This window comes from Chrysemys picta, chromosome 4, assembly GCF_011386835.1.
Source record: "Chrysemys picta bellii isolate R12L10 chromosome 4, ASM1138683v2, whole genome shotgun sequence".
Taxonomy (NCBI): domain Eukaryota; kingdom Metazoa; phylum Chordata; order Testudines; family Emydidae; genus Chrysemys; species Chrysemys picta.
Window position 1 is genome coordinate 4,340,528 of NC_088794.1, and position 23,367 is coordinate 4,363,894.

The 23,367-nt window shown below is 53.2% G+C and overlaps 2 protein-coding genes across 8 annotated transcripts in view; both read right to left on the reverse strand.

Moving 5' to 3' along the window:
• The window catches only part of LOC101936998 (perforin-1-like), a 23,906-nt gene continuing 539 nt past the window's right edge, over positions 1-23,367 (reverse strand). Inside the window, exons 1-3 of one of the 3 annotated variants that reach the window (XM_005294068.5) lie at positions 8,323-8,545; positions 3,037-3,623; positions 1-2,588 (exon numbers count right to left, since the gene is read on the reverse strand). In XM_005294068.5, the coding sequence (XP_005294125.2) occupies positions 1,469-2,588; positions 3,037-3,569 (1,653 nt within the window). In that variant the 5' untranslated portion in view covers positions 3,570-3,623; positions 8,323-8,545 and the 3' untranslated portion in view covers positions 1-1,468. Of the gene's footprint in view, positions 2,589-3,036; positions 3,624-6,617; positions 6,740-8,322; positions 8,546-23,367 lie in introns of those variants that run through there. The other 2 variants (XM_065591211.1, XM_065591212.1) reach the window with 2 other exon arrangements.
• Positions 17,737-23,367, reverse strand: part of LOC101938288 (perforin-1-like) — a 14,252-nt gene continuing 8,621 nt past the window's right edge. For 3 of the 5 annotated variants that reach the window (XM_065591208.1, XM_065591209.1, XM_005294167.5), the window contains 2 exons: positions 20,934-21,520; positions 17,737-20,485 (listed from right to left, as the gene is read on the reverse strand). In XM_065591208.1, coding sequence (XP_065447280.1) covers positions 19,363-20,485; positions 20,934-21,466 — 1,656 coding nt within the window. In that variant the 5' untranslated portion in view covers positions 21,467-21,520 and the 3' untranslated portion in view covers positions 17,737-19,362. Of the gene's footprint in view, positions 20,486-20,933; positions 21,521-22,622; positions 22,750-23,367 lie in introns of all 5 variants that reach the window. The other 2 variants (XM_065591207.1, XM_042844353.2) reach the window with 1 other exon arrangement.

Consider the following 23,367-nt stretch of genomic DNA (forward strand, 5'->3'; position numbering starts at 1 on the left):
TTTGCTTTCACAAATATTTATTGAAGCAAGGAGATACATTTGCAAAGATCCAGAGAGCTGGAATCCTCCCAGAAGCAAATAATTTTCTGGTGGAGATGCAAAGGTGCAAGGAGCCTGCTTCCAGCCTGAACCGATAGCCCTCTGGCACGTCCTCGGGGGTGTTAACTCTGAATCCTACCAATGGCAAGTGATATAGCATCATCTCTGTTGATCATCTGAGCATGGAACATCCAGCTGGATGGTGGGTGGGGCCTGCACCTTCAGGATGAGATAATGTACCCCAGAGCTGCTGGATAATTGTGGAAAGCACCAGTAATGACAGCTAGGAAACAGCCCCCTAATGAATCCTCCCTCCAGGAGCCCAGCCCATCCACTGCGTGTTTAGAACTTGTCCATCGCTGGAGTATTTTCGGGTTTCTGCAGAGGGTTAGTCCCTGATGCCACAATAGGACGGGGGCGGAGCTTTGCTCCCGATGATCTCTTTTCAGCTGGGTGCACTAGACAGGTAATTACAGTGGGTGGATGGATACGTGGGGTGGTGGATGAGTTGCACTGCCAGCACATATGGGTTGACTGGATGTACTTGATACTCATTGGTTGGTTGGTTGCACTGGCTACACGTTGGTTGGATGTACCTAAGACGTTAGTTGGGTGGATACACCAGATGCACTAGGTACATACACTGGTTGGTTGGCTGGATGGATACATTGGATGCATTGGATGCACTGGTTGGCAGGTTGGCTGGATACGCTAAATACGTTTGTTGGTTGGCTGGTTACAGTGGACATCCTAAACAGATTCATTGGCTGGCAGGCTGGCTGGTTTTTTATATTGGATGTTCTAGATAAATTCATTGGTCGTTTGGATACATTGGATACATTCATTGGTTGGTTTGTTGCATACGTTGGATGCACTGGATATATGCATTGGTTGGTTGGAGGGAAGGATACGGTGGATGCACTAGATATATTCATTGGTTGGTTGGAGGGATGGATATGGTAGATGCACTGCACACGTTCTTTCATAGGTTGGTTGGATACATTGGATACACTAAATCCAGTTGGCGGTTTACTGGTTGAATACGTTGAATAAACTAAATGCAACAATTGGTTGGTTGGTTGGTTGGTTGGCAGTTGGCTGGATGTGGGGGGCAGATAAGTTGGATACAGTAGGTACAGGTTGTGGTTTGTTGGTTAGATGGATACATTGGATGGCTGGAATCATTGCACACACTGGTCTGATGGTTCCGGAACGGGCGGTTCATGGTGGGATGTTTTCCCAGAGGGAGCTGCGAGGATATCAGGCCACAGGAGCAGACATTTCTTACGGGCATCGGAGACACCGATTCCCGAGCAGGAGTGACAGCATGAAGCTCAGTAGTGTCAGCAGAGCGGGAACTACGAAATGCTCTGGGGGACAGGGAGCGCTAGTGACCAATGCACATCCATGCCCCTCGCCAATCAGGGGCTCACCAGAAGGCCTCCACCTTATTCCCCTTAGCTGTTCCCAGCTGGGGTGGCTGGGAGACATAGTTGAGGCAGCTCCGACCCCCGAGGTGGGGCCCGCAGCGCAGGCTGTACTGAAACCAGATGCGGCCGTGTTTCATGTAGCAATCCTTCTGGTGGGGCCCCCCAGCCTCCAGCGGGATGTCGCAGCCTCCGAGCAAGTCATGGTACCAGTTGTCCTCATCCCAGACCTCTATGCGCATCTTGCTGGTGCTGGTGAGGTGGACGGTATTGAAGTCCAAGGTGAGGTTCCAGACGGGATTGTTGTTGTTCAAGATGGTGCTAGTCCGGATCTCCCTTCTCTCAAATAAGACCTTGACGAAGGCATCCGTAGCAGTAAAGTAATCCCCCCACAGGTCACTGGCCTTCTGCACTGTGACCATCAGCTTCCCCAGGCCGCGCTCCCGCGAGCAGCACATGGTGTTGGTCATGGTATCCCCGAGGCAGACGCAGGAGCAGGGGTCGTGGGCGCTGCGTTGAGTCCCCCGAGGGCAGCTTCGGGTGCAATTCCTCCACAGGGCCCTCTCACGGATGTACTCACTGACTGCCCGCCTCAGCGCCTCTCGCTTGGGGTCGTCCTGCTCCAGCAAGTTGTGGATGGGTTGCAGCGAATAGGACACCGGGCCAGGGTTCCCTTTGAGACTCTCAATCCAGGCCGAGAAGACCCTGGCATCACTGCCGGAGAAGAGCACATCAGTCGTGCTCTCTCCTCCCTCCACCTCCACGTGGCGCTCCCGATACGTCTCATGGAAGCTCCCCTGGACCTTCCCCTTCTTCTTCTCCTCCTCGCACTTGCTGTTCCCACCCTTGACCGAGCCTGTTCCGATACTCACGGCTGCCTCCATGCTCAAGCAGTCCTTGATCTCGTCGTCGGTCAAGCTGCTCAATGCTGCTTCGCAGACCCGCACGGCCGTCACGTCCCGCGCCCGGCCCCCCAGCTGCAGCTGGGACATGTAGTGGGTGCCGTAGTTGCTGATTAGCTGCTGGTACTCCACCTTCGATTTGCTGTCGTACTGGCCCGGGAGGTTCTCCAGCGCCAGAGTGAAATGGCTGGTGAGTGGGGGCTTTTCGCTGACCCGGAACCTGGTCAGGGACACAAGGTGAGGAGTGTGTTCAGCTCGGTGAGTCAGCTGAGGTCATTAGCTCTGTGTCCTAAGGCCCCAGACAACCCACAAGTAAGGATCTAAGCAGGTGGCTCCTACTCAAAGCAGCCACCCTGTCTGCTGAACCTCACGACCTTCTGGGGATACTGCCAGCTGCTTGATAGTTCTGACAGACGTCCCCCGCTCTGGCCACGGCAGGTCGCCGGGCTGTCCTGACACACAGGACAAGAAAATCCCCCATAGCTGGCCAGCCCAGATGTCAGCTGGTGCCCCCTAGAGGGGAAAGGCCCCATGTCCCATTCCCCACTTCCCTAAACCATCTAGTCTCCTGTCCTGGGGCTGGATGGGAACCAGGGCCCACTAGAGGGAAAGGCCCTGTGTCACTTTGTGGTGTTGCTGTGATCCTACTGACCCAGGCTGGCTCTCACCTGTAATAGCCACAGGACACCTCGTGGCTCATGAAGCTGTATTTGTCCATCCGCGTGTGGTCTAGCAGGAAATTGGCCAGTTTGGAATGTGATCCGGCCAGCGCCACCTGGACATTAACCTTGGGCTTCACAGGCACGTCCAGCCCCACCTTCCAGTCGTTCTGCACCGCGGACGCTGCCGACTCCATCATGCCCATCGCCGACTGCTGCACCGAGCTGCTCAGATTCTGGTGGCAGGAGATGTCGACCCTCCAGTCCACCGCAGCCAGCGGCAGCTTCTGTGACTGCCCTCCCTGCAGTTGGTTCTCACACAGGGTGCAGGTGCCGTCTGGACGCTGCCAGTCGCTGCTGTCGACGAGATCGGCCTCCTTCCTGGCCATCGTGGTCACATCGATGCCCCTTCCTACCAAGCTGTGCCCGGGCACGAAGGCCACATGCTTCTTGCATTCATTGGCTGTACCTGTGTGACAATGGGAGGAGGTCCCAGGGAAGATGAAGAGGAGGAGGGGGATGAAGGCACCGAATCTGGGCATGGCTGATGTGATGTGTTCCCCCACCCAGGAGGGGCCGTCGGCCTCTGAACTCTCCTAGAGGGGGAGACACAGAGAGATCCAGAATTAGTGACAATCCAGTGGCAGGCAGTTCCATTGGTTAACTCTGTTGTAGCAACAGAGACATCCACTTACCATCCATGACATCAGCCATGTTCTATAGCACACCTACAGAAAGTCTGGGCTCTAGGAACTCTGGTGGCATTACACAAATGACCTGGTGCCTCATTTGCATGTTTGATTACAGATTATCTAATTTGCGTCAATTCCCTCCCCTCCCTGTTTCCCAGATGTTGTAATACCAGCACGAACTATGAAGAGGAGGTAGAATATCACATGCCCACTCTACAGAGTGCAATATAATAATGGGTCATTGCATTTCCTCAATGGGGCCATTAAAGGAGGGTGCAATGGGGACAGATTCTGTGGCTTACAATTCGTGAGCCGAGGTTGTGGCTGCTGTGACGTTGTGCATTCTACATTGTTTTATAAAAATATGCTAATGAGTGAATATAATGTAACTGGAATATGCTTCATGCGAAAGGTCTCTTGTAAGGTATCATTACAAAGCTTATCATCTACTGAGTGTGATCATCCTATTTTTGTAAATGTACCAGTCTTGTATCTGAAACTAGAAATGTGAAATATAACTCTGAGGGCCTATTGTAATTATGTGGGCCATTAATGGTGGTCTGGAATCTTGATGACTCCCATTAACCAGGACAACTGTCTGCAGATGGATGCGTTTTACCTGTAAGTCTTTCTGTATATGTGTGTGCTGGCAAGTGGGCAATAAAGTCTTGCAATGACATGTGATCATGTCACCTGAACTGGAATCCATCTTTAACCTGGTGTCTTTCCATTGAGAAGGAGGGGGTGGGAATCCAGAGAGGGACAAAGGGTTCCCGCCTTATGCAAAAGATATATAAAGTGGTGGAAGAGAACAAAAGGGAGGAGCCATCATGAAGAATCCCCTAGCTACCCCCTGAGCTGGAACAAGAGCTGTACCAGGGGAAAGAATTGTGCCCAGGCCTGGAAGGGGTCCAGTCTGAGGAAAAAACTTACTGAAGCATCTCTGAGGGTGAGATTATCTGTATTCAGTTTGATTAGACATAGGTTTGCTCATTTTATTTTATTTTGCTTGGTGACTTACTTTATTCTGTCTGTTACTACTTGGAACCACTTAAATCCTACTTTTTATACTTAATAAAATCACTTTTTACTTATTAATTAACTCAGAGTATGTATTAATACCTGGGGGAGCAAACAACTGTGCCTAATTTATAATTTTTTTATTTAATTTTTTTTTTTTTTATAATTTAATGGAGATATCCCATCTCCTAGAACTGGAAGGGACCCTGAAAGGTCATCAAGTCCAGCCCCCTGCCTTCACTAGCAGGACCAAGTACTGATTTTGCCCCAGATCCCTAAGTGGGCTCCCTCAAGGATTGAACTTACAACCCTGGGTTTAGTAGGCCAATGCTCAAACCACTGAGCTATCCCTCCCCCATATCTCTCTATCAGTGTTATAGAGGGTGAACAATTTATGAGTTTGCCCTGCATAAGCTTTATACAGGGTAAAAGGGATTTATTTGGGTTTAGACCCCACTGGGAGTTGGGCATCTGAGTGTTAATGACAGGAACACTTCTATTAGCTGCTTTCAGGTAAACCTGAAGCTTTGGGGCAAGTAATTCAGACCCTGGGTCTGTGTTGGAGCAGATGGGAGTGTCTGGCTCAGCAAGACAGGGTGCTGGGGCCCCGAGCTGGCAGGGAAGGCAGGGGTAGAAGTGGTCTTGGCACATCGGGTGGCAGCTCCCAGGGGGTTTCTGTGATCCAACACGTCACAGCTGGATATGGCCACTAGGGGGCAGTGCACTGTGAACAGAATCCGTGGCTCGCAATTAGTGGGCTGATGCAGTGGCTGGGTCTGGCCACTAGTAGGCAGTGGAAAGCCACACACAACCTGTGGCTTGCGAGTGGGGGCTTTTATAGCCAGCGAGAGCAGCGGGAGCTTGGGCCACGCTAGGCATGACTGGCTTTGCTGTAGCAACTGCTGGGGCCCCCTTGTGGCCACGCTGAGTGGTGGATTTGGTTATGTTTAACCACTGACGGAGAGTCATTTTCTTGGGTTTCTCATGGTCAGCATCAGCCCCAGTGTCTGGCGCTGCCACCTTTACACTGCGGCTGTTGGGAAAGACGGCAGGAAACCCTACCCTGCCCCGGAACAGACCCTGGGCCCATCTCACCTGGTTCCTGCCCCCTCCCTTTTGCCCTGGATCAGGCCCATAGGCCCATCTCCACTAGGGTTACCATACGTCCTCTTTTTCCCGGACATGTCCGGCTTTTTGGCAGTCAAACCCCCGTCCGGGGGGAATTGCCAAAAAGCCGAACATGTCCGGGAAAATGGCGGCTCTGCTCCTCCCCGACTCTTCGGCTCTGTTTAAGAGTCGAGCTGCCCGAGCGCTACCGGCTTCAGGCAGCCCCCATGCCTCCGGACCCTGCGCTGCCGGAGCCCGGGAGGGGAAGTGCCCGGCTGGGGGCGCAGGGTCTGGAGGCATAGGGGTTGCCCAAAGCCCTAGCGCTACCGGCTTCATGGTTTGCCGGGCAGCCTCCAGACCCTGCGCCCCCGGCTGGGCGCTTCCCCTCCCGGGCTCAAGCTGTGCTGGGGAACCGCCGGCTGGTGGCGCAGGGTCTGGGGGCTGCCCGGCAAACCCTGAAGCCGGTAGCGCTGGGGCAGCCCTTTCCCCGTGGCTGGGAGTAGGAGGGAGGAGGGGGCAGAGTTAGGGTGGGGAAGGGCGGAGTTGGGGCGGGGCTAGGGGTGGGGAAATGGGCGGGGCCAGGGCCCGTGGAGGGTCCTCTTTTTTTATTTATTAGATATGGTAACCCTAATCTCCACCAATATCCTGCCCCCTCCCTGCCACCCGAGAACAGACCCATGGGCCCATCTACTCTGGTAGCCTGTCCCCTTCCTTCCGCCCCAGATGCTTTGACCACCTCCCCCTTCTCTCTGCGTCCCTCCCCGTACTAACCACAAGGGATGCTGTGTTAAATGTAGATTTCAATTGTGTTCCACTTGGGTTGGAGCTGTACAGCAATGCTGGCTGTGGGAGAGCAAAGGGTGACAGCTCTGCATCCTGTCGTGGTAGGCGGCTCAGACTGGGAGGGGACAGTAAATGTTTGACCTCACCCCAGCAGAACCAGGCAGGAAAAATGCATTTGAATATTGACTGCTCGGTTCTGCCCAGCCCCCAACCCCCTGCAAGCCGAGCCTTGGGGTTCCCTGCCCGCCCCCCCGGCCAGTACTCCTCACTACCGACCTGCTACCCCACTGCTTTGTTGCAAATAGAAAATTAAACAGCCTGAAATGGCAAGATGCCCCTGATATGAAAGGTATCAACTACGTCAACTAATTATCAAAAGCTGATTGGCAGCGTGGTCTAGTGGCTGGAGCACTCTAGGGATTGAGAGTCAGGACTCCTGGGTTCTCTGGTCGCTCTGGCAGGGGAGTGGGATCGAGTGGGTTAGAGCAGGAGGGACTGGGCGGGGGGAGTCAGGACGGCTGAGTTCTATTGTCGCACTGGGAGGGGAGTGGGATCGAGTGAGTTAGAGCAGGAGGGACTGGGGACCACAATCTTGGTCGAGGTCTGTATAGAACGCAGTCTGACAGGGCCCCCAATCACAATAGGGTGGTCTGTGCAGAGCCCAGCATTACGGGGGGCCCCAATCTCAGTTGGGATGGTTTGTGCAGCACCCAGAGACGGGGTCCTCAATCTCCGCCGGGGTTTGTGCAGCACTCAGCGCGATGGGGTCCCTGATCTCGGTCGGGGTCCGTGCAGCACCCGGCGCGATGGGGTCCCTGATCTCGGTTGGGGTCTGTGTAGTGCCCGGCGCGATGGGTTCTCTGATCTCATCCGGGGTCCATGGCGTGATGGGGTCCCTGATCTCGGTCGGGGTCCGTGCAGCGCCCGGCGTGATGGGGTCCCTGATCTCGGTCGGGGTCCGTGCAGCGCCCGGCGCGATGGGGTCCCTGATCTCGGTCGGGGGCCGTGCAGCGCCTGGCGCCATGGGGTCCCTGATCTCGGTCGGGGTCCCTGCAGCGCCCGGCGTGATGGGGTCCCTGATCTCGGTCGGGGTCTCTGGAGCGCCCGGCACGCTGGGGGCCCTGATCTCGGTCGGGGTCCGTGCAGCGCCCGGCGCGATGGGGGCCCTGATCTCGGTCGGGGTCCATGCAGCGCCTGGCGCGATGGGGTCCCTGATCTCGGTCGGGGTCCCTGCAGCGCCCGGCGCGATGGGGTCCCTGATCTCGGTCGGGGTCTCTGGAGCGCCCGGCACGCTGGGGGCCCTGATCTCGGTCGGGGTCTCTGCAGCACCTGGCATAATGGGGTCCCTGATCTCAGTAAGGGTTTGTGCAGCGCACGGCGTGATGGGGTCCCTGATCTCGGTTGGGGTCTGTGTAGTGCCCGGCGCGATGGGTTCTCTGATCTCTTCCAGGGTCCATGGCACGATGGGGGCCTTGATCTCGGTCGGGGTCCATGCAGCGCCCGGCGCAATGGGGTCCCTGATCTCGGTCGGGGTCTCTGCAGCGCCCGGCGCGATGGGGTCCCTGATCTCAGTCGGGGTACGTGCAGTGCCCGGCATGAAGGGGGCCCTGATCTTGGTAGGGGTCTGTACAGGACCTGGTGCTATGAGTTTCCCAATCTCAGCTGGGGTTGAGGAGACCCACCCATCACTCACCTGCCTCAGGAATCGAGCTGAGGTATATTTCGGCTCCGGGGCCTGTCGGCAGCTGGGGTTCGGCTGTGCCTCTGCTGGGAGAGACGCGCTTTGAAGGTGACCAAGACACCGCACGAAGTCTCCTGCGTTCTGAGTGTCTCAGCCGTCATCACACTTCCCCCAGCACTGAGCTCATGCCCCTCTTTGCACCCCCAGCCACAGCCATTGGGCAGGAAGCTGTGGCCAGCAATTGTTCCACCCCTGTGTTGGCTCAAATGCACCTCCTGTGGGTCTCCGCCCAGGGTATGAGGAGCTAGAGAGGCTGCAAAGGAAAAGAGAGTGAGACAAACCCTGCACCGAGTCATTGGGAGCAGCACTGCCTGCCTGGGGAGAGCGCCCCATCCCGAGCCCCGAGTCCTGCAGCACAGCTCCCCCAATGCCGCACTGGGGCCACCACCTCGTTTCTCAGGGACCCCACTATAAATACAGAGAAACCCCACCGATGCCAATGGAATCAGGCCAGGGTTCTGATCCCTGGGTAAATCCGGAGCAAGCCCAATGCCCCGGCCCTGTGGGGCAGGCTGGGGGGAGGTGGGGAAATTGGGCATGGTGGGGGAGGACAACCCTGGGCTGCTGTAGAGCAGGTTTGAGGTTTCCTTCTCTCTCTCTGTTGCCCCACGTTGTATTTTATCCACCCTTTCCTGCCCTGGGACTCCAACCCCAGGCTCCCACAGCCCCCAGAGCAGCCCCTGTGCTGACACCATCAGGGGATTCTGCTCACTCTTGCACCCCCTGCTGGTAGGACCCTGCCCCCCTGCATCCATATTATTTTTTCCAGGGGTCACTCCCACTCCCTGCACCCCTCATTATTCTGCCGGGGTCACCCCCACACCCTGAATGCCCATTTATTCTACCAGGAGCCCCCCTCACTCCATACCAACGTGCCCTCCCATCCACTTTTCTATCTCCTACAAGCTGGGGCGGGGTGTGACACGCTATACCTCAAAATAACACTCAAGAACCAACATATTCAACACTGTGATACGACACTGAAATGTTTTGTACAATACATGCCTTGTGCGGTATCATTTAAGAAGTCTTGATCTGTTGAATATTAATATCCTGTTGAATGGTGAGTGCTATTATTGTAGGTGAAGTTATCAAGTATTGAAATATGTTTGCTTGTGAAATATGTGGTAAGTGGGAAATGCTCACAGCCAGTCTTTCAGTGACAACAAAGGTGCAAGAAACAAGACACATTTACATCAGGATGGGCCAGACCCCTGTTGATGGCTGAACAAAAAGAATCCAGAATCCCAGTGACATCACTACTTGGCCTCTTTCCTCCGGTATCCCAACATCATTGGGAAGACAAAGACTTTGAACTGGGGAGCTTGGTCCCAGGCTAAGAGGGGAATCCAGCCTGTGTACAGAGAACTGTCAACTGCCTGGAACAACCAGTGGGGTGAGAAAAGTTCTTGGATTCAAATCTTCTAAATTTAACAGATTAAACCATTTAGACTGCGATTCTATTTTTATTTCTTGTGTAACCAACTTTGACCTCTGGGTTTATCACTTGTAATCAACTAAAATCTATCTTTCTGCAGTTAATAAACCGACTTTAACATTTTATCCTTACCTGTGAGTTTGTCTAGAGGGCTTGGGGAATCGGCTCAGGTTACAGAAGCTGGTGCATGTCCACTTTCCTTTGACAAAGTGGCAAACTAATTAATGAACTTGCACTGTTCAAGAGAAGGTCTTGAACCGTGTAAAACGGGGCATTTCTGGGGTGCCAGGCTGGGGAGATTTGCTGGTGTCCGTCTCTGTATAATTAGAGCATTCATGCAATTTAGCTGGGTGTCTCCCTGCCTGTTCTTGGTAGAATTACCTCAGCCGCTGGAGGGGTTGACTGCTTGAATGCTGAATGCCCGCAGAGTGCAGCGGTCCCAGGAGGTCCTGATCCAAATACAAATTATCAAAGATGATGCGTCCTAGGATGGTGTAGGTCTGGTCAGATGGACCCCATCCGCCAGCACGGACCCGAGCCGCAGCAAGATGGCCTTCACTACGACTTTGTAGTCCATGCTGAGGAGCGAGACGGGATGCCAATTCCGAAGGTCGCAGAGGGTTCCCCTTCTTCAATAGCAAAGCGAGCACGGCTCCCCTGCCTGACAAAGGGAGGACTCCGCTCCCAAAGGACTAGCCCCAGACGGTGACAAGGTCCGAGCTGAAGACATCCCAGAACACACAGTAGAACTCTACGGTCAGCTCATCCATGCCCAGAGATTTATTGGTAGGCATGAGACGGAGGGTTTCCGAGAACTCGGCCACAGCGAGAGGTAGCTCAAGCCAGTCCCAGTCGCCCACGCTGACCACTGGGAGTTCATTCCAGAGCACTCATAAAGGCTCATAAACTTTGCCCCCTCCCTCAATGTGGAGAGGAATATGCAACAGCCTTTGCCCCCATACACTTCACTCCAGCTCACTGGTTTAGATCAAACAAAAACAAGTTGATTCATTACAAAAGATTTTAAGTGATTGTAAGTGATGGCAAAGACATCAAAGCAGTTTACCTCGCAAATAAACAAAAATGCAAACTAAGCTTAATATACTAGATAGATTGGATTTGAATGAGCAGATTCTCACCCTGGGAGATGGTACAAGCAGGCTGCAGGATCTTAAGGGTCAAGCTGCATTTGCTCTACATCTTGGAAACCCCAGGCCTTTCATACACCGGCTAAAAATCCCTTTAGCCTGAGTCCAGCACTTCCCACGGTTTAGTCTTTGTTTCTCAGGTGTTTCCAGGAGTCTTCTTGTGTGGAGAATTTAGAGCCAGATGATATCACTCTGATATAGCTTTAGCATAGGGTGGGAACACTTTGTTTCAAAGCTTGGTTCCCAGACCAGTTTGTGGAAAAATACTGACATCCCAAGATAGAGTCCAGAGACATGTGGTCTAATCGCATGCCCTTGCAGTGTTATAGCAGCCACTGCTTACTGGCTGGCCAAAATGCTCACAGGAAGGTTAAGTTATTCCACAGTCCATTATCTTTGCTGATGGGCCACCAGCACTGTCCGGCTTCTTCATTGTTGTACCAGAAAGTCTAGTTGTGGGTGTCACCCAGAATAAGCATGATTGAAATATACAGAGATATAGTCAATATTCCTAAATTTAGATACAAAAACGATACATGCATACACAGAGGATAATCATATTCAGAAAATCATAACTTTTCCAACGACACCTCACATGACTTATCTTATACAAAATGCATCATAATAATGCCATAATCATATCATAATAATGTTACGATGACAAATATGGGGTGCAGTGTCACACCCGTGGGTCCAGCTAGCCTGGTATCCTACCCCAACCACGCCACCTCTGATCAGACCGATGGTCCCATTTGGCCCGGTATCCTTCCCCCTCCATGCCACTCTGGATTACACCCATGGGCCCTTTAAGCCTGGTATCCTGCCCCCGATCAGATCGACGGGCCGATATAGCCTGGTATTTTGCCCCTCCATGTACTCTGATTCGGGGAGCAGGACTATGCCCCTGACATGTTGTTTGTGGGTCTCAGGGGATGACATGAAGAGGTGAAAATCTCTTTGACCAAGCGCTGTTCACGCTGGCTCTTTTTCTTGGCAAAACTTTTGTGATTGCGGGGACTGTGTTTTTTCACACCCCTGAACGACAAAAATTTTACCCTCAAAAGTGCTGTGTAGACAAAGCCAGGGTCATATAAGATGACATATAGATAGATAGATAGATAGATAGATAGATAGATAGATAGATAGATAGATGTGGGTGTATGGGGACGGATAGATAAATAGAGGGGAGATGTATGGGGATGGATAGATATATAGATTAGAATGATCTGTAAATATGTTATAGGGAGAGACAGATAGAAATTAACACATTAAACATTTCATATCTCTGGGGTCTAGATGTAGGAGGAAGAAACAATTCTCCCGATGAGAAAGGCCCAGACGTGGGCAGCTCTGACTGGCCCAACAGCGGGCGTGGCGTGGAGTCTCCCATCACTCCCCCATCACTCCCCCATCACTGACGTAGGAGGTGCTCTCTCCCTGCCCCAGCGCCGAGCAGCTGCAGCGGGGGGCGGGGGGAAGCCTGTGGTCAGAACATCTCTTTCTGCCTCTAGAAACTGAGATGCGCATCTCTAGTGGTCCCCGATGCTACAGCTTGAGTCATAGGGGCTACATGTGCGAGGCAGGGGGGCCATGACTCTAGGGGAGGGGCTACGGGAATCCCGTCCCCTTTGTGTCACATCCCCCAGACCCCCTTTTTTCCTGGCCTCTGCTCCATGATTCCACCCGACTGCTTCCCAACAGGAGCGTTCTGCTCGGGATGGGCTACGCCCCAGCTCCGTACTGGTCTGGGTCATGTGACTCCCAGTTTCCCAACCTGGACTCTGTGACCTTAGAGTTCGGCCCCAGTTTGCAGCTCCCCCAGAGCAGAGGTAGCTTGGAGGCAGGACCATGTTGCACTGGGATCTCCTGCCTCCCAGCCCCATCCTGATCTGGGCTCTTGGATGAATTTTTGCACACGCACACACCGCAGCACCACATCTGGCCCGTATTTCTATGAGGGGAGCTACATTACAAGACACCTGTGTTCACCCTGTGTCTCATCGGCCTCACTATGTCCTTATCTCCCCACCCCTTCATCTTGGCTCCACCGCGGGCTATGGGGCTCCCACTTCTGCCCATCCCGCTGTCCCTGCCAGGGCGCTGCAGAAAGTAACTGATTCATGCTCTGCCTCTCCTAGCCCCAGGGCACTGGGGAATGGGGAAGGGCTGGGGCCAGGGGACAGTGAGATGGAAGTGGGTCGTGCCAGCTAGGGCCATGTTCTCTGCAGGGGCTTGCTCTGAAACCACTGGGTTTGTAGTGGGGTGGAAGGAGGTTATTGAAAGATCCTCTCAAGTCCACCATGCTGTGACATTATTGACATGAACTGTGACCATATAGATTATTGTTGCAACCAGGGTCCTGTGGTTGCCCCAGCTCTTGAATAGAGGAGGTCAAGTCGGGTGTGTATAGAAAGGATGTAGTTTGCTGGTTATGATTATGCTGTCTGCATGTGTGTATCGTTTTTGTATTTGAAGTTATGAATATTGGCTATGTGCTTGTATCTCAATGTGTTTGATTCTAAGTAGCCTCAGTGAAGCATTTGGTCAGCTTCTTGAGAAAGGACTATTCTCAGGAAATGGCCAATCAAGAAATACTTAACTGACAATGGACTTTAGGAGACACCAATCCACATCTGAACTTTCCTGGGAATGTTCAAATTAACATGTAAACAATGATGTCGGCCTGCAAAAAGCTGAATCATGCATGGACATGTGACTTGCCCAGGTGGCTACAAACTCCATCTTGTTGCTGTGATTTTGCTCAGGAGAACAAGGGGTTTCTGGCCACAAATGAAAGAATATAAAAGGACCTGTAAACCCCTCCATTTTGTCTTCAGCTGGCTCAAGAGATGCCTGAAAGAAACTGGAACAAAGGACAGTAACTACGAGGATGTGAGTGGTCGCTGGACCAGGACTAGGAAGAAGTCCAGTCTGTGAAAGAAGCTTATTGGAACATCTCTGGGGGTGAGATTTCATCTGTAATCAGTTTCTTAATGTATTAGGCTTAGACTTGTGTGTTTTGTTTTATTTTGCTTGGTAACTTACTTTGTTCTGTCTGTTATTACTTGGAACCACTTAAATCCTACTTTTTATACTTAATAAAATCACTTTTGCTTATTAATTAACCCAGAGTAAGTGATTAATACCTGGGGAGCAAACAGCTGTGCATCTCTTTCTTTCAGTGTTATAGAGAGTGGACAATTTATGAGTTTACTCAACCCTCGGAACCTCCGTCTTGCAATGTCCAGTTATCCCTGCTGGACTCTGCAAGCTTATATTAGTTTGTCAATGTAACAAAGAAATTGATATATACCAGGCTTGTTATCCCAAGGGGAGTCTCTGACATGCTTCAAACCAAATGCACTGCTTCAGGTAGAACAAACAAACAAATGTATTAACTACAAAAGATAGATTTTAACTGATTATAAGTCAAAGCATAACAAGTCAGTGTCAGTCAAATGAAATAAAAGCAAAACGCATTCTAAGCTGATCTTAACACTTTCAGTGCCCTTACAAACTTAGATGCTTCTCACCACAGACTGGCTGGTTGCTCTTCAGCCAGGCTCTCCCCTATGATCAGCGCTTCAGTTGCTTGGTGTAGTGTCCATAGATGTAGGTGGAAGAGCGAGCGAGCATGGCAAATGTCTCTCCCTTTTATCATGTCCTTTATTCCCTCTTGGCTTTGCTCCCCCCCCTTTCAGAGTCAGGTGAGTATTACCTCATCGCAGTCCCAAACTGACCAAAGGAAAGGCAGTGATTCCCTCGAGAGTCTAACAGACTTTTTTGTTGTTGCCTAGGCCAGTGTCCTTTGTTCCTGTGAGGCTGGGCTGGGTTTCTCCCATACACGCCCTCATGAGGTGTGACCTGCCTCTCTGCTCTTGGAGAGTTTTGCCTGGGCCTGTTTTACACCTTGAGGACACATTTTCAGCCTCATAACTTTATACATGAAATTATAACCTATAACCTCACTATAACATCACTGTAACAACCATGCTCAGTGCATCATGAGCCTTCAGAAGACACCCAACATGACAAACGTTGCATTGGATACCACACATTTTATAAAGACGAACATGGGGGTGCTGGGTGTTCCCTCCGACAGAAGCCAGTCTTTTGACTGGCATTAGCCACATTACACCAAATTCCCCATTGCAGCAAATTCATCCAGCTATCTAGATCCCCTGTCTTGCCATGCCTCGTTCCCATCCAGCCCAGAGCAACCCATAGTGTTCTCAAGCGTGTATAGGAGCCACTCATTTCTACTCTAGATCTAGGTCCAGCCACTGAGGTTAGAAGAATGTAGGGGTGGCAGGTTTGCCCAAAACATGTCCATGTCCTGCTTCCCTCCCTCCGCCCACCACACACTCACCTGCCTAAGGCTCTGGGACAAAGTTTGGGTGTGGGATCCTGATCACACCGATGGTCCCATTTGTCTCGGTATCCTTCCCCCTCCATTCCACCCTGGATTAGACCCATGGGCCCCTCAAGCCTGCTCTCCTGCCCCCGATCAGATCAACGGGCTGATTTAGCCTGGTATTTTGCCCCTCCATGTACTCTGATTCAGGGGGCAGGACTATGTCCCTGACATGCTGTTTGTGTGTTGCAGGGGCTGACATTGAAGATGTGAAAATCTCTTTGATCAAGCGCTGTTCACACCAATGCTTTTTGTCGGTAAAACTTCTTGTTCAGGGTGTTGTTTTTTCACACCCTGGAATGACAAAGATTTTACTCACAAAAGTGCTGTTTAGACAAAGCCAGAGTCATATACGATTATAGATAGATACAAGGGTGTATGGGGGTAGATAGATAGATAGATTTGATTGATCTGTAAATATGTTATGTGGACAGAGAGCTAGAACTTCTTAACCCATTAAACATTTCATATCTCTGGGGTCTAGATCTGGGAGAAAGAAACAATTGAACAGATCTCACAGGGAAGTTTTCTACCTCTCCAGTGAGTGCTAAGGAAAAAGGTTTAATGTTTGGGGTGAGGCGGTGGATGGGAGGCAGGACCCCTGGGTTCTCTCCTGATGAGAAAGGCCCAGGCTTGGATGGAGACGCAGCTCTGACTGGCCCGACAGCGGGCGTGGCATGGAGCTCTGGGGTCTCCTGCCACAATCCAATCACTGATGTCGCAGGCATTTTCTCCCTCCCCCAGCGCCGAGCAGCTGCAGTGAAGGGGGGGGAGGGGAGGAAGCCTGTGGTCAGAACCGCTCTTCCTGCCACTAGAAACTGAGACATGTGGCTCTAGCACTGCTCGATGTTACAGCTTGAGTCATAGGGGCTACATGTGCCAGGCAGGGGGGCCATGACTCTAGGGGAGGGGCTACGGGAATCCCGTCCCCGTTCTGCCACATCTCCCAGGCCCCCTTTTCTCCTGGCCTCTGCTCCATGATTCCACCCGACTGCTTCCCAGCAGGAGCGTTCTGCTCTGGGATGGGCTACGTCCCGGCTGCATACTGCTCTGGGCCGCGTGGCTCCCAGTTTCCCCGACCTGGGCTCCGTGATTTTAGCGTTCAGCCCCTCGGAGCAGAGGTAGCTTGCAGGTGGGACCATGCTGCACTGGGATCTCCTGCCTCCCTGCCCCATCCTGACCTGGCCTTTGTGGCTCCCTGTTTCTGGATCTGGGCTCTGGGATGAATATTTACACACGTACCCCTCCCCCCCTGAACTGGTCCGTGGTTCTATGAGGCGAGCAACACTACGAGATGCCTGTGTTGGCCCCTGTGTCTCATCGGCGTCACCATGTCCTTATCTCCCCCCTACCTTCATCTCGGCTCCACCACCTGCCATGGGGCTTGCACTTCTGCCCATCCCGCTGTCCAGGGCAGCTTATAGTATTGCCCAGGGTGCTGCAGCATCTAGCAGATTCATGCTGTGCCAATGTCCCGGGCACTGGGGTAAGGAGAAGATCTAGGGCCCAGGTGGCAGCAGTATGGAGGTGGGCCCTGCCAGCTAGGGCCTTGTATTCTGCAGGGGCTTGCTCTGAAGCCACTGGGTGTGTGGTGGGGCAGAAGGAGGCTATGGAAAGATCCTCTTCTCTCCACTGTGCATCACAACCGCACTCCCACCGGCTCTCTCTGTACCTCTGCACCAGGATCCCAGCCTACCTTCCAGGGGCAGGTCAGGAGCTCAGAGCCTCCCCCCATCCCCAACACCTGCCACGCAATGTCAGACCTGCCATGTAAGATGGATTTAACCGATCAACCAGTTCGGGGTTGCACGAGTCCAGGCTGCCACCTGCTGCAGGGAATTGGAGCTGCACCATTAGAGGAGAAATATTATTCTAATTCCCCAGCCTCCGGAGCCAGCCATGTCGTGGGGCCAGATCAGAACCAGCGCCCCCTAGAGGGGAAAGGCTGTGTGTCCCATTCCCCAGTCTCCTGAAGCAGCCAATTCCCCTGCCCTAGAGCCAGATCGGAGCTAAATCTCCTTAGAGGGAAAATTCCTCTTATCCCCTCCTCGATCGCTTGGGAATAGCAGTGTCTTGCAACTATCAGCTGTGGATATTAATGCCCCTAAGAACACTGTGCATCTCCCTGTATCTCTTCCCCACCCACCCCACTCTGTGCCTGATAGAAGCCCATCCCTTTGCCTGGCATTAGCCACATTACACCAGATTCCCCATTGCAGCAAATCCATCCAGTTATTGAGCTCCCTTGTCCTGCCATGCCTCGCTCCTGCCCAGCCTAAAGCTCCCCCTAGTGTTCCCAAGCATGTATTTCTATTCTACATCTAGGTCCAGCCCCTTGAGGTTAGAAGAATGACAAGGCTTCCTGCTTATAAATTTGCTTTCACAAATATTTATTGAAGCAAGGAGATACATTTGCAAAGATCCAGAGAGCTGGAATCCTCCCAGAAGCAAATCATTTTGTGGTGGAGATGCAAAGCTGCATGGCACTTTAACAGGCTGGATATATTTAACTTGCAGTCAGTAGGGTTCAGAGTTAACAACCCTCATTACCAGTTAACAGCACCATGGGACTATAAGTCTAGGCTCTCACAGATGCAGAGAGGGGTGAGCCAGGAAGATGCTTTAATCCCAGAATCAGGGGGAATTTTCTCTCTCCAGTGTGACCCCAATGCAGTGCCATCTCCCTGAGCCGGCTGACAGCCTGAACCGATAGCCCTGTTGCATGTTCTCGTGGGTGTTAACTCTGAATCCTACCAGTGGCAAGTGACAAAGCATCATCACTATTGATCATCTGAGCATGGAACATCCAGCTGGATGGTGGGTGGGGCCTGCACGTTCAGGATGAGATAATGTACCCCAAAGCTGCTGGATAATTGTGGAAAGCACCAGTAATGACAGCTAGGAAACAGCCCCCTAATGAATCCTCCCTCCAGGAGCCCATCCCATCCACTGCGTGTTTAGAACTTGCCCATCACTGGAGTATCTTTGGGTTTCTGCAGAGGGTTAATCCCTGATGCCACAATAGGACAGGGGTGGAGCTTTTCTCCTCATGATCTCTTTTCAGCTGGGTGCACTAGACAGGTAATTACAGTGGGTGGATGGATACGTGGGGTGGTGGATTAGTTGCACTGCCAGCACATATGGGTTGACTGGATGTACTTGATACTCATTGGTTGGTTGGTTGCACTGGCTACACGTTGGTTGGATGTACCTAAGACGTTAGTTGGGTGGATACACCAGATGCACTAGGTACATACACTGGTTGGTTGGCTGGATGGATACATTGGAGACACTGGTTGGCAGGTTGGCTGGATACGCTAAATACATTTGTTGGTTGGCTGGTTACAGTGGACATCCTAAACAGATTCATTGGCTGGCAGGCTGGCTGGTTTTTTACATTGGATGTTCTAGATAAATTCATTGGTCGTTTGGATACATTGGATACATTCATTGGTTGGTTTGTTGCACACGTTGGATGCACTAGATATATTCATTGGTTGGTTGGAGGGATGGATGGATACGGTAGATGCACTGCACATGTTCTTTCATAGGTTGGTTGGATACATTGGATACACTAAATCCAGTTGGCGGTTTACTGGTTGAATACGTTGAATAAACTAAATGCAACAATTGGTTGGTTGGTTGGTTGGTTGGCAGTTGGCTGGATGTGGGGGGCAGATAGGTTGGATGCAGTAGGTACATGCTTTGTTTGTTGGTTAGATGGATACATTGGATGGCTGGAATCATTGGACACACTGGTCTGATGGTTCCGGAACGGGCGTTTCATGGTGAAATGTTTTCCCAGAGGGAGCTGCGAGGATATCGGGCCACAGGAGCAGACAGTCTCTTAGGGGCATAGAAGACACCGATTCCCGAGCAGGAGTGACAGCATGAAGCTCAGTAGTGTCAGCAGAGCGGGAACTAGGAAATGCTCTGGGGGACAGGGAGCGCTAGTGACCAGTGCACATCCATGACCCTCTCCAATCAAGGGCTCACCAGAAGGCCTCCACCTCTTTCCCCTTGGCTGTTCCCAGCTGGGGTGGCTGGGAGACATAGTCGAGGCAGCTCCGACCCCCGAGGTGGGGCCCGCAGCGCAGGCTGTACTGGAACCAGATGCGGCCGTGGTTCAGGTAGCAATCCTTCTGGTGGGGCCCCCCAGCCTCCAGCGGGATGTCGCAGCCTCCTAGGAGGTCATCGTCCCACTTGTTGTCCTCGTCCCAGACCTCTATGTGGATCTTGCTGGTGCTGGTGATGCGGACGGTACCAAAGTCCAAGTGGACGTTCCAGACGGGATTGTTGTTGTTCCAGATGGTGCTGGTCCGGATCTCCCTTCTCTCAAAGAAGACCTTGACAAAGGCATCCGTAGCGGTAAAGTAATCCCCCCACAGGCCAGTGGCCTTCTTCACTGTGACCATCAGCTTCCCCAGGCCGCGCTCCCGTGAGCAGCACATGGCGTTGGTCATGGTATCCCCGGGGCAGACGCAGGAGCAGGGGTCATGGGCGCTGCGTTGAGTCCCCTGAGGGCAGCTTCGGGTGCAATTTCTCATCAGGGCCCTCTCACGGATGTACTCACTGACTGCCTGCCTCAGCGCCTTCTGCTTGGGGTCGTTCTGCTCCAGCAAGTTGTGGATGGGTTGCAGCGAATAGGACACCGGGCCAGGGTTCCCTTTGAGACTCTCAATCCAGGCCGAGAAGACCTTGGCATCACTGCCGGAGAAGAGCACGTCAGTCGTGCTCTCTCCTCCCTCCACCTCCACGTGGCGCTCCCGATACGTCTCATGGAAGCTCCCCTGGACCTTCCCCTTCTTCTTCTCCTCCTCGCACTTGCTGTTCCCACCTTTGACCGAGCCCATTCCGATACTCACGGCCGCCTCCATGCTCAAGCAGTCCTTGATCTCGTCGTCGGTCAAGCTGCTCAATGCTGCTTCGCAGACCCGCACGGCCGTCACGTCCCGCGCCCGGCCCCCCAGCTTCAGCTGGGACATGTAGTGGGTGCCGTAGTTGCTGATTAGCTGCTGGTACTCCACCTTCGATTTGCTGTCGTATTGGCCCGGGAGGTTCTCCAGCGCCAGAGTGAAATGGCTGGTGAGTGGGGGCTTTTCGCTGACCCGGAACCTGGTCAGGGACACAAGGTGAGGAGTGTGTTCAGCTCGGTGAGTCAGCTGAGGTCATTAGCTCTGTGTCCTAAGGCCCCAGACAACCTACAAGTAAGGATCTAAGCAGGTGGCTCCTACTCAAAGCAGCCACCCTGTCTGCTGAACCTCACGACCTTCTGGGGATACTGCCAGCTGCTTGATAGTTCTGACAGACTGCCCCAACTCTGGCCACGGCAGGTCGCTGGGCTGTCCTGACACACAGGACAAGAACATCCCCCATAGCTGGCCAGCCCCGATGTCAGCTGGTGTCCCCTAGAGGGGAAAGGCCCCATGTCCCAATCCCCACTTCCCTAAACCATCTAGTCTCCTGTCCTGGGGCCGGATGGGAACCAGGGCCCACTAGAGGGAAAGGCCCTGTGTCATTTTGTGGTGTTGCTGTGATCCTACTGACCCAGGCTGGCTCTCACCTGTAATAGCCACAGGAGACCTCGTGGCTCATGAAGCTGTATTTGTCCATCCGCGTGTGGTCTACCACGAAACTGGCCAGTTTGGAATGTGATCCGGCCAGCGCCACCTGGACATTAACCTTGGGCTTCACAGGCACGTCCAGCCCCACCTTCCAGTCGTTCTGCACTGCGGACGCTGCCGACTCCATCATGCCCATCGCCGACTGCTGCACCGAGCTGCTCAGCTTCCGGCGGCACGAGACGTGGACCCGCCAGTCCACCACGGCCAGTGGCAGCCTCTGCCACTGCCCTCCCTGCAGTTGGTTCTCACACAGGGTGCAGGTGCCGTCCTCGTGCTGCCAGAGGCTGCTGTTGACCAGATCGGCCCCCTTCCTGCCCATCGTGGTCACATCAATGCCCCTTCCTACCAAGCTGTGCCCGGGCACTAAGGCCATGTGCTTCTTGCATTCATTTTCCGTGCCTGTGTAACAATGGGAGGAGGCCCCGGGGAGGATGAAGAGGAGGAGGGGGATGAAGGCACCGCATCTGGGCATGGCTGATGTGATCTGTTCCCCCACCCAGGAGGGGCCGTCGGCCTCTGAACTCTCCTAGAGGGAGAGACACAGAGAGATCCAGAATTAGTGACAATCCAGTGGCAGGCAGTTCCATTGGTTAACTCTGTTGTAGCAACAGAGACATCCACTTACCATCCATGACATCAGCCATGTTCTATAGCACACCTACAAAAAGTCTGGGCTCTATGAACTCTGGTGGCATTACACAAATGACCTAGTGCCTCATATGCATGTTTGACTACAGATTACCTAATATTCATCAATTCCCTCCAGTCCCTATTTCCCAGATGTTGTAATACCAGCACTAATTATGAAAAGGAGTTATAGTTTCACATGCCCACGCTACAGTGTGCAATATAATAATGGGTCATTGCAATTCCTAAATGTGGCCATTAGAGGGCGGTGCAATGTGGACAGGTGGCTTAGAATTAGTGAGCCGAGGTAGTGGCGGGGGGTGGCTACTAGGGGGCACTGTGAACAGAATCCGTGGCTTGTAATTAGTGGGCTGATGCAGTGGCTGGGTCTGGCCACTAGTAGGCAGTGCGAAGCCACACACAACCCGGGGCTTGCGAGTGGGGGCTTTTATAGCCAGCGAGAGTAGAAGCATGGGCCACGCTTGGCGTGGCCGGCTTTGCTATAGCAACTGCTGGGGCCCCCTTGTGGCCATGCCGAGTGGTGGATTTGGTTATGTTTAACCACTGACGGAGAGTCATTTTCTTGGGTTTCTCATGGTCAGCATCAGCCCCAGTGTCTGGCGCTGCCACCTTTACGCTGCGGCTGTTGGGAAAGACGGCAGGAAACCCTACCCTGCCCCGGAACAGACCCTGGGCCCATCTCACCTGGTTCCTGCCCCCTCCCTTTTGCCCTGGATAAGGCCCATAGGCCCATCAAGCCCGGTATCCTGCCCCATCTCTGCCACCCGAGAACAGACCCATGGGCCCATCTCACCTGGTATCCTGCTCCCTCCCTTCCCCTGGATAAGGCCCATAGGCCCATCTCCACCAATATCCTGCCCCATCCCTGCCACCCGAGAACAGACCCATGGGCCCATCTACTCTGGTAGCCTGTCCCCTTCCTTCCGCCCCAGATGCTTTGACCACCTCCCCCTTCTCTCTGTGTCCCACCCCGTACTAACCACAAGGGATGCTGTGTTAAATGTAGATTTCAATTGTGTTCCACTTGGGTTGGAGCTGTACAGCAATGCTGGCTGTGGGAGAGCAAAGGGTGACAGCTCTGCATCCTGTCGTGGTAGGCGGCTCAGACTGGGAGGGGACAGTAAATGTTTGAACTCACCCCAGCAGAACCAGGCAGGAAAAATGCACTTGAATACCCAGCTCCCAACCCCCTGCAATCCGAGCCTTGGGGTTCCCTGCCTCCCGCTCCCTCTGGCAGTGCTCCTCAATCCCCACCTGCTGCCCCATTGCTTTGTTGCCAATAGGAACTCAAACAGCCTGAGATGGCAAGATGCCCCTGATATGAAAGGTATCAACTACGTCAATGAATTATCAAAAGCTGAGTGGCAGCGTGGTCTAGTGGCTGGAACACTGGAGCGAGAGTCAGGACTCCTGGGTTCTATTGTCACTCTGGCAGGGGAGTGGGGTGAACGGGGTTAGAGGATGTGGGGGGGGGGGTGGAGGGGGAGACAGGACTCCTGGGTTCTATTGTCACTCTGGCAGGGGAGTGGGGTGAACGGGGTTAGCGGATGTGGGGGGGGGGGTGGAGGGGGAGACAGGACTCCTGGGTTCTATTGTCACTCTGGCAGGGGAGTGGGGTGAACGGGGTTAGAGGATGTGGGGGGGGGTGGAGGGGGAGTCAGGACAGCTGAGTTCTATTGTCGCACTGGGAGGGGAGTGGGGTGAAGGGGGTTAGAGGATGTGGGG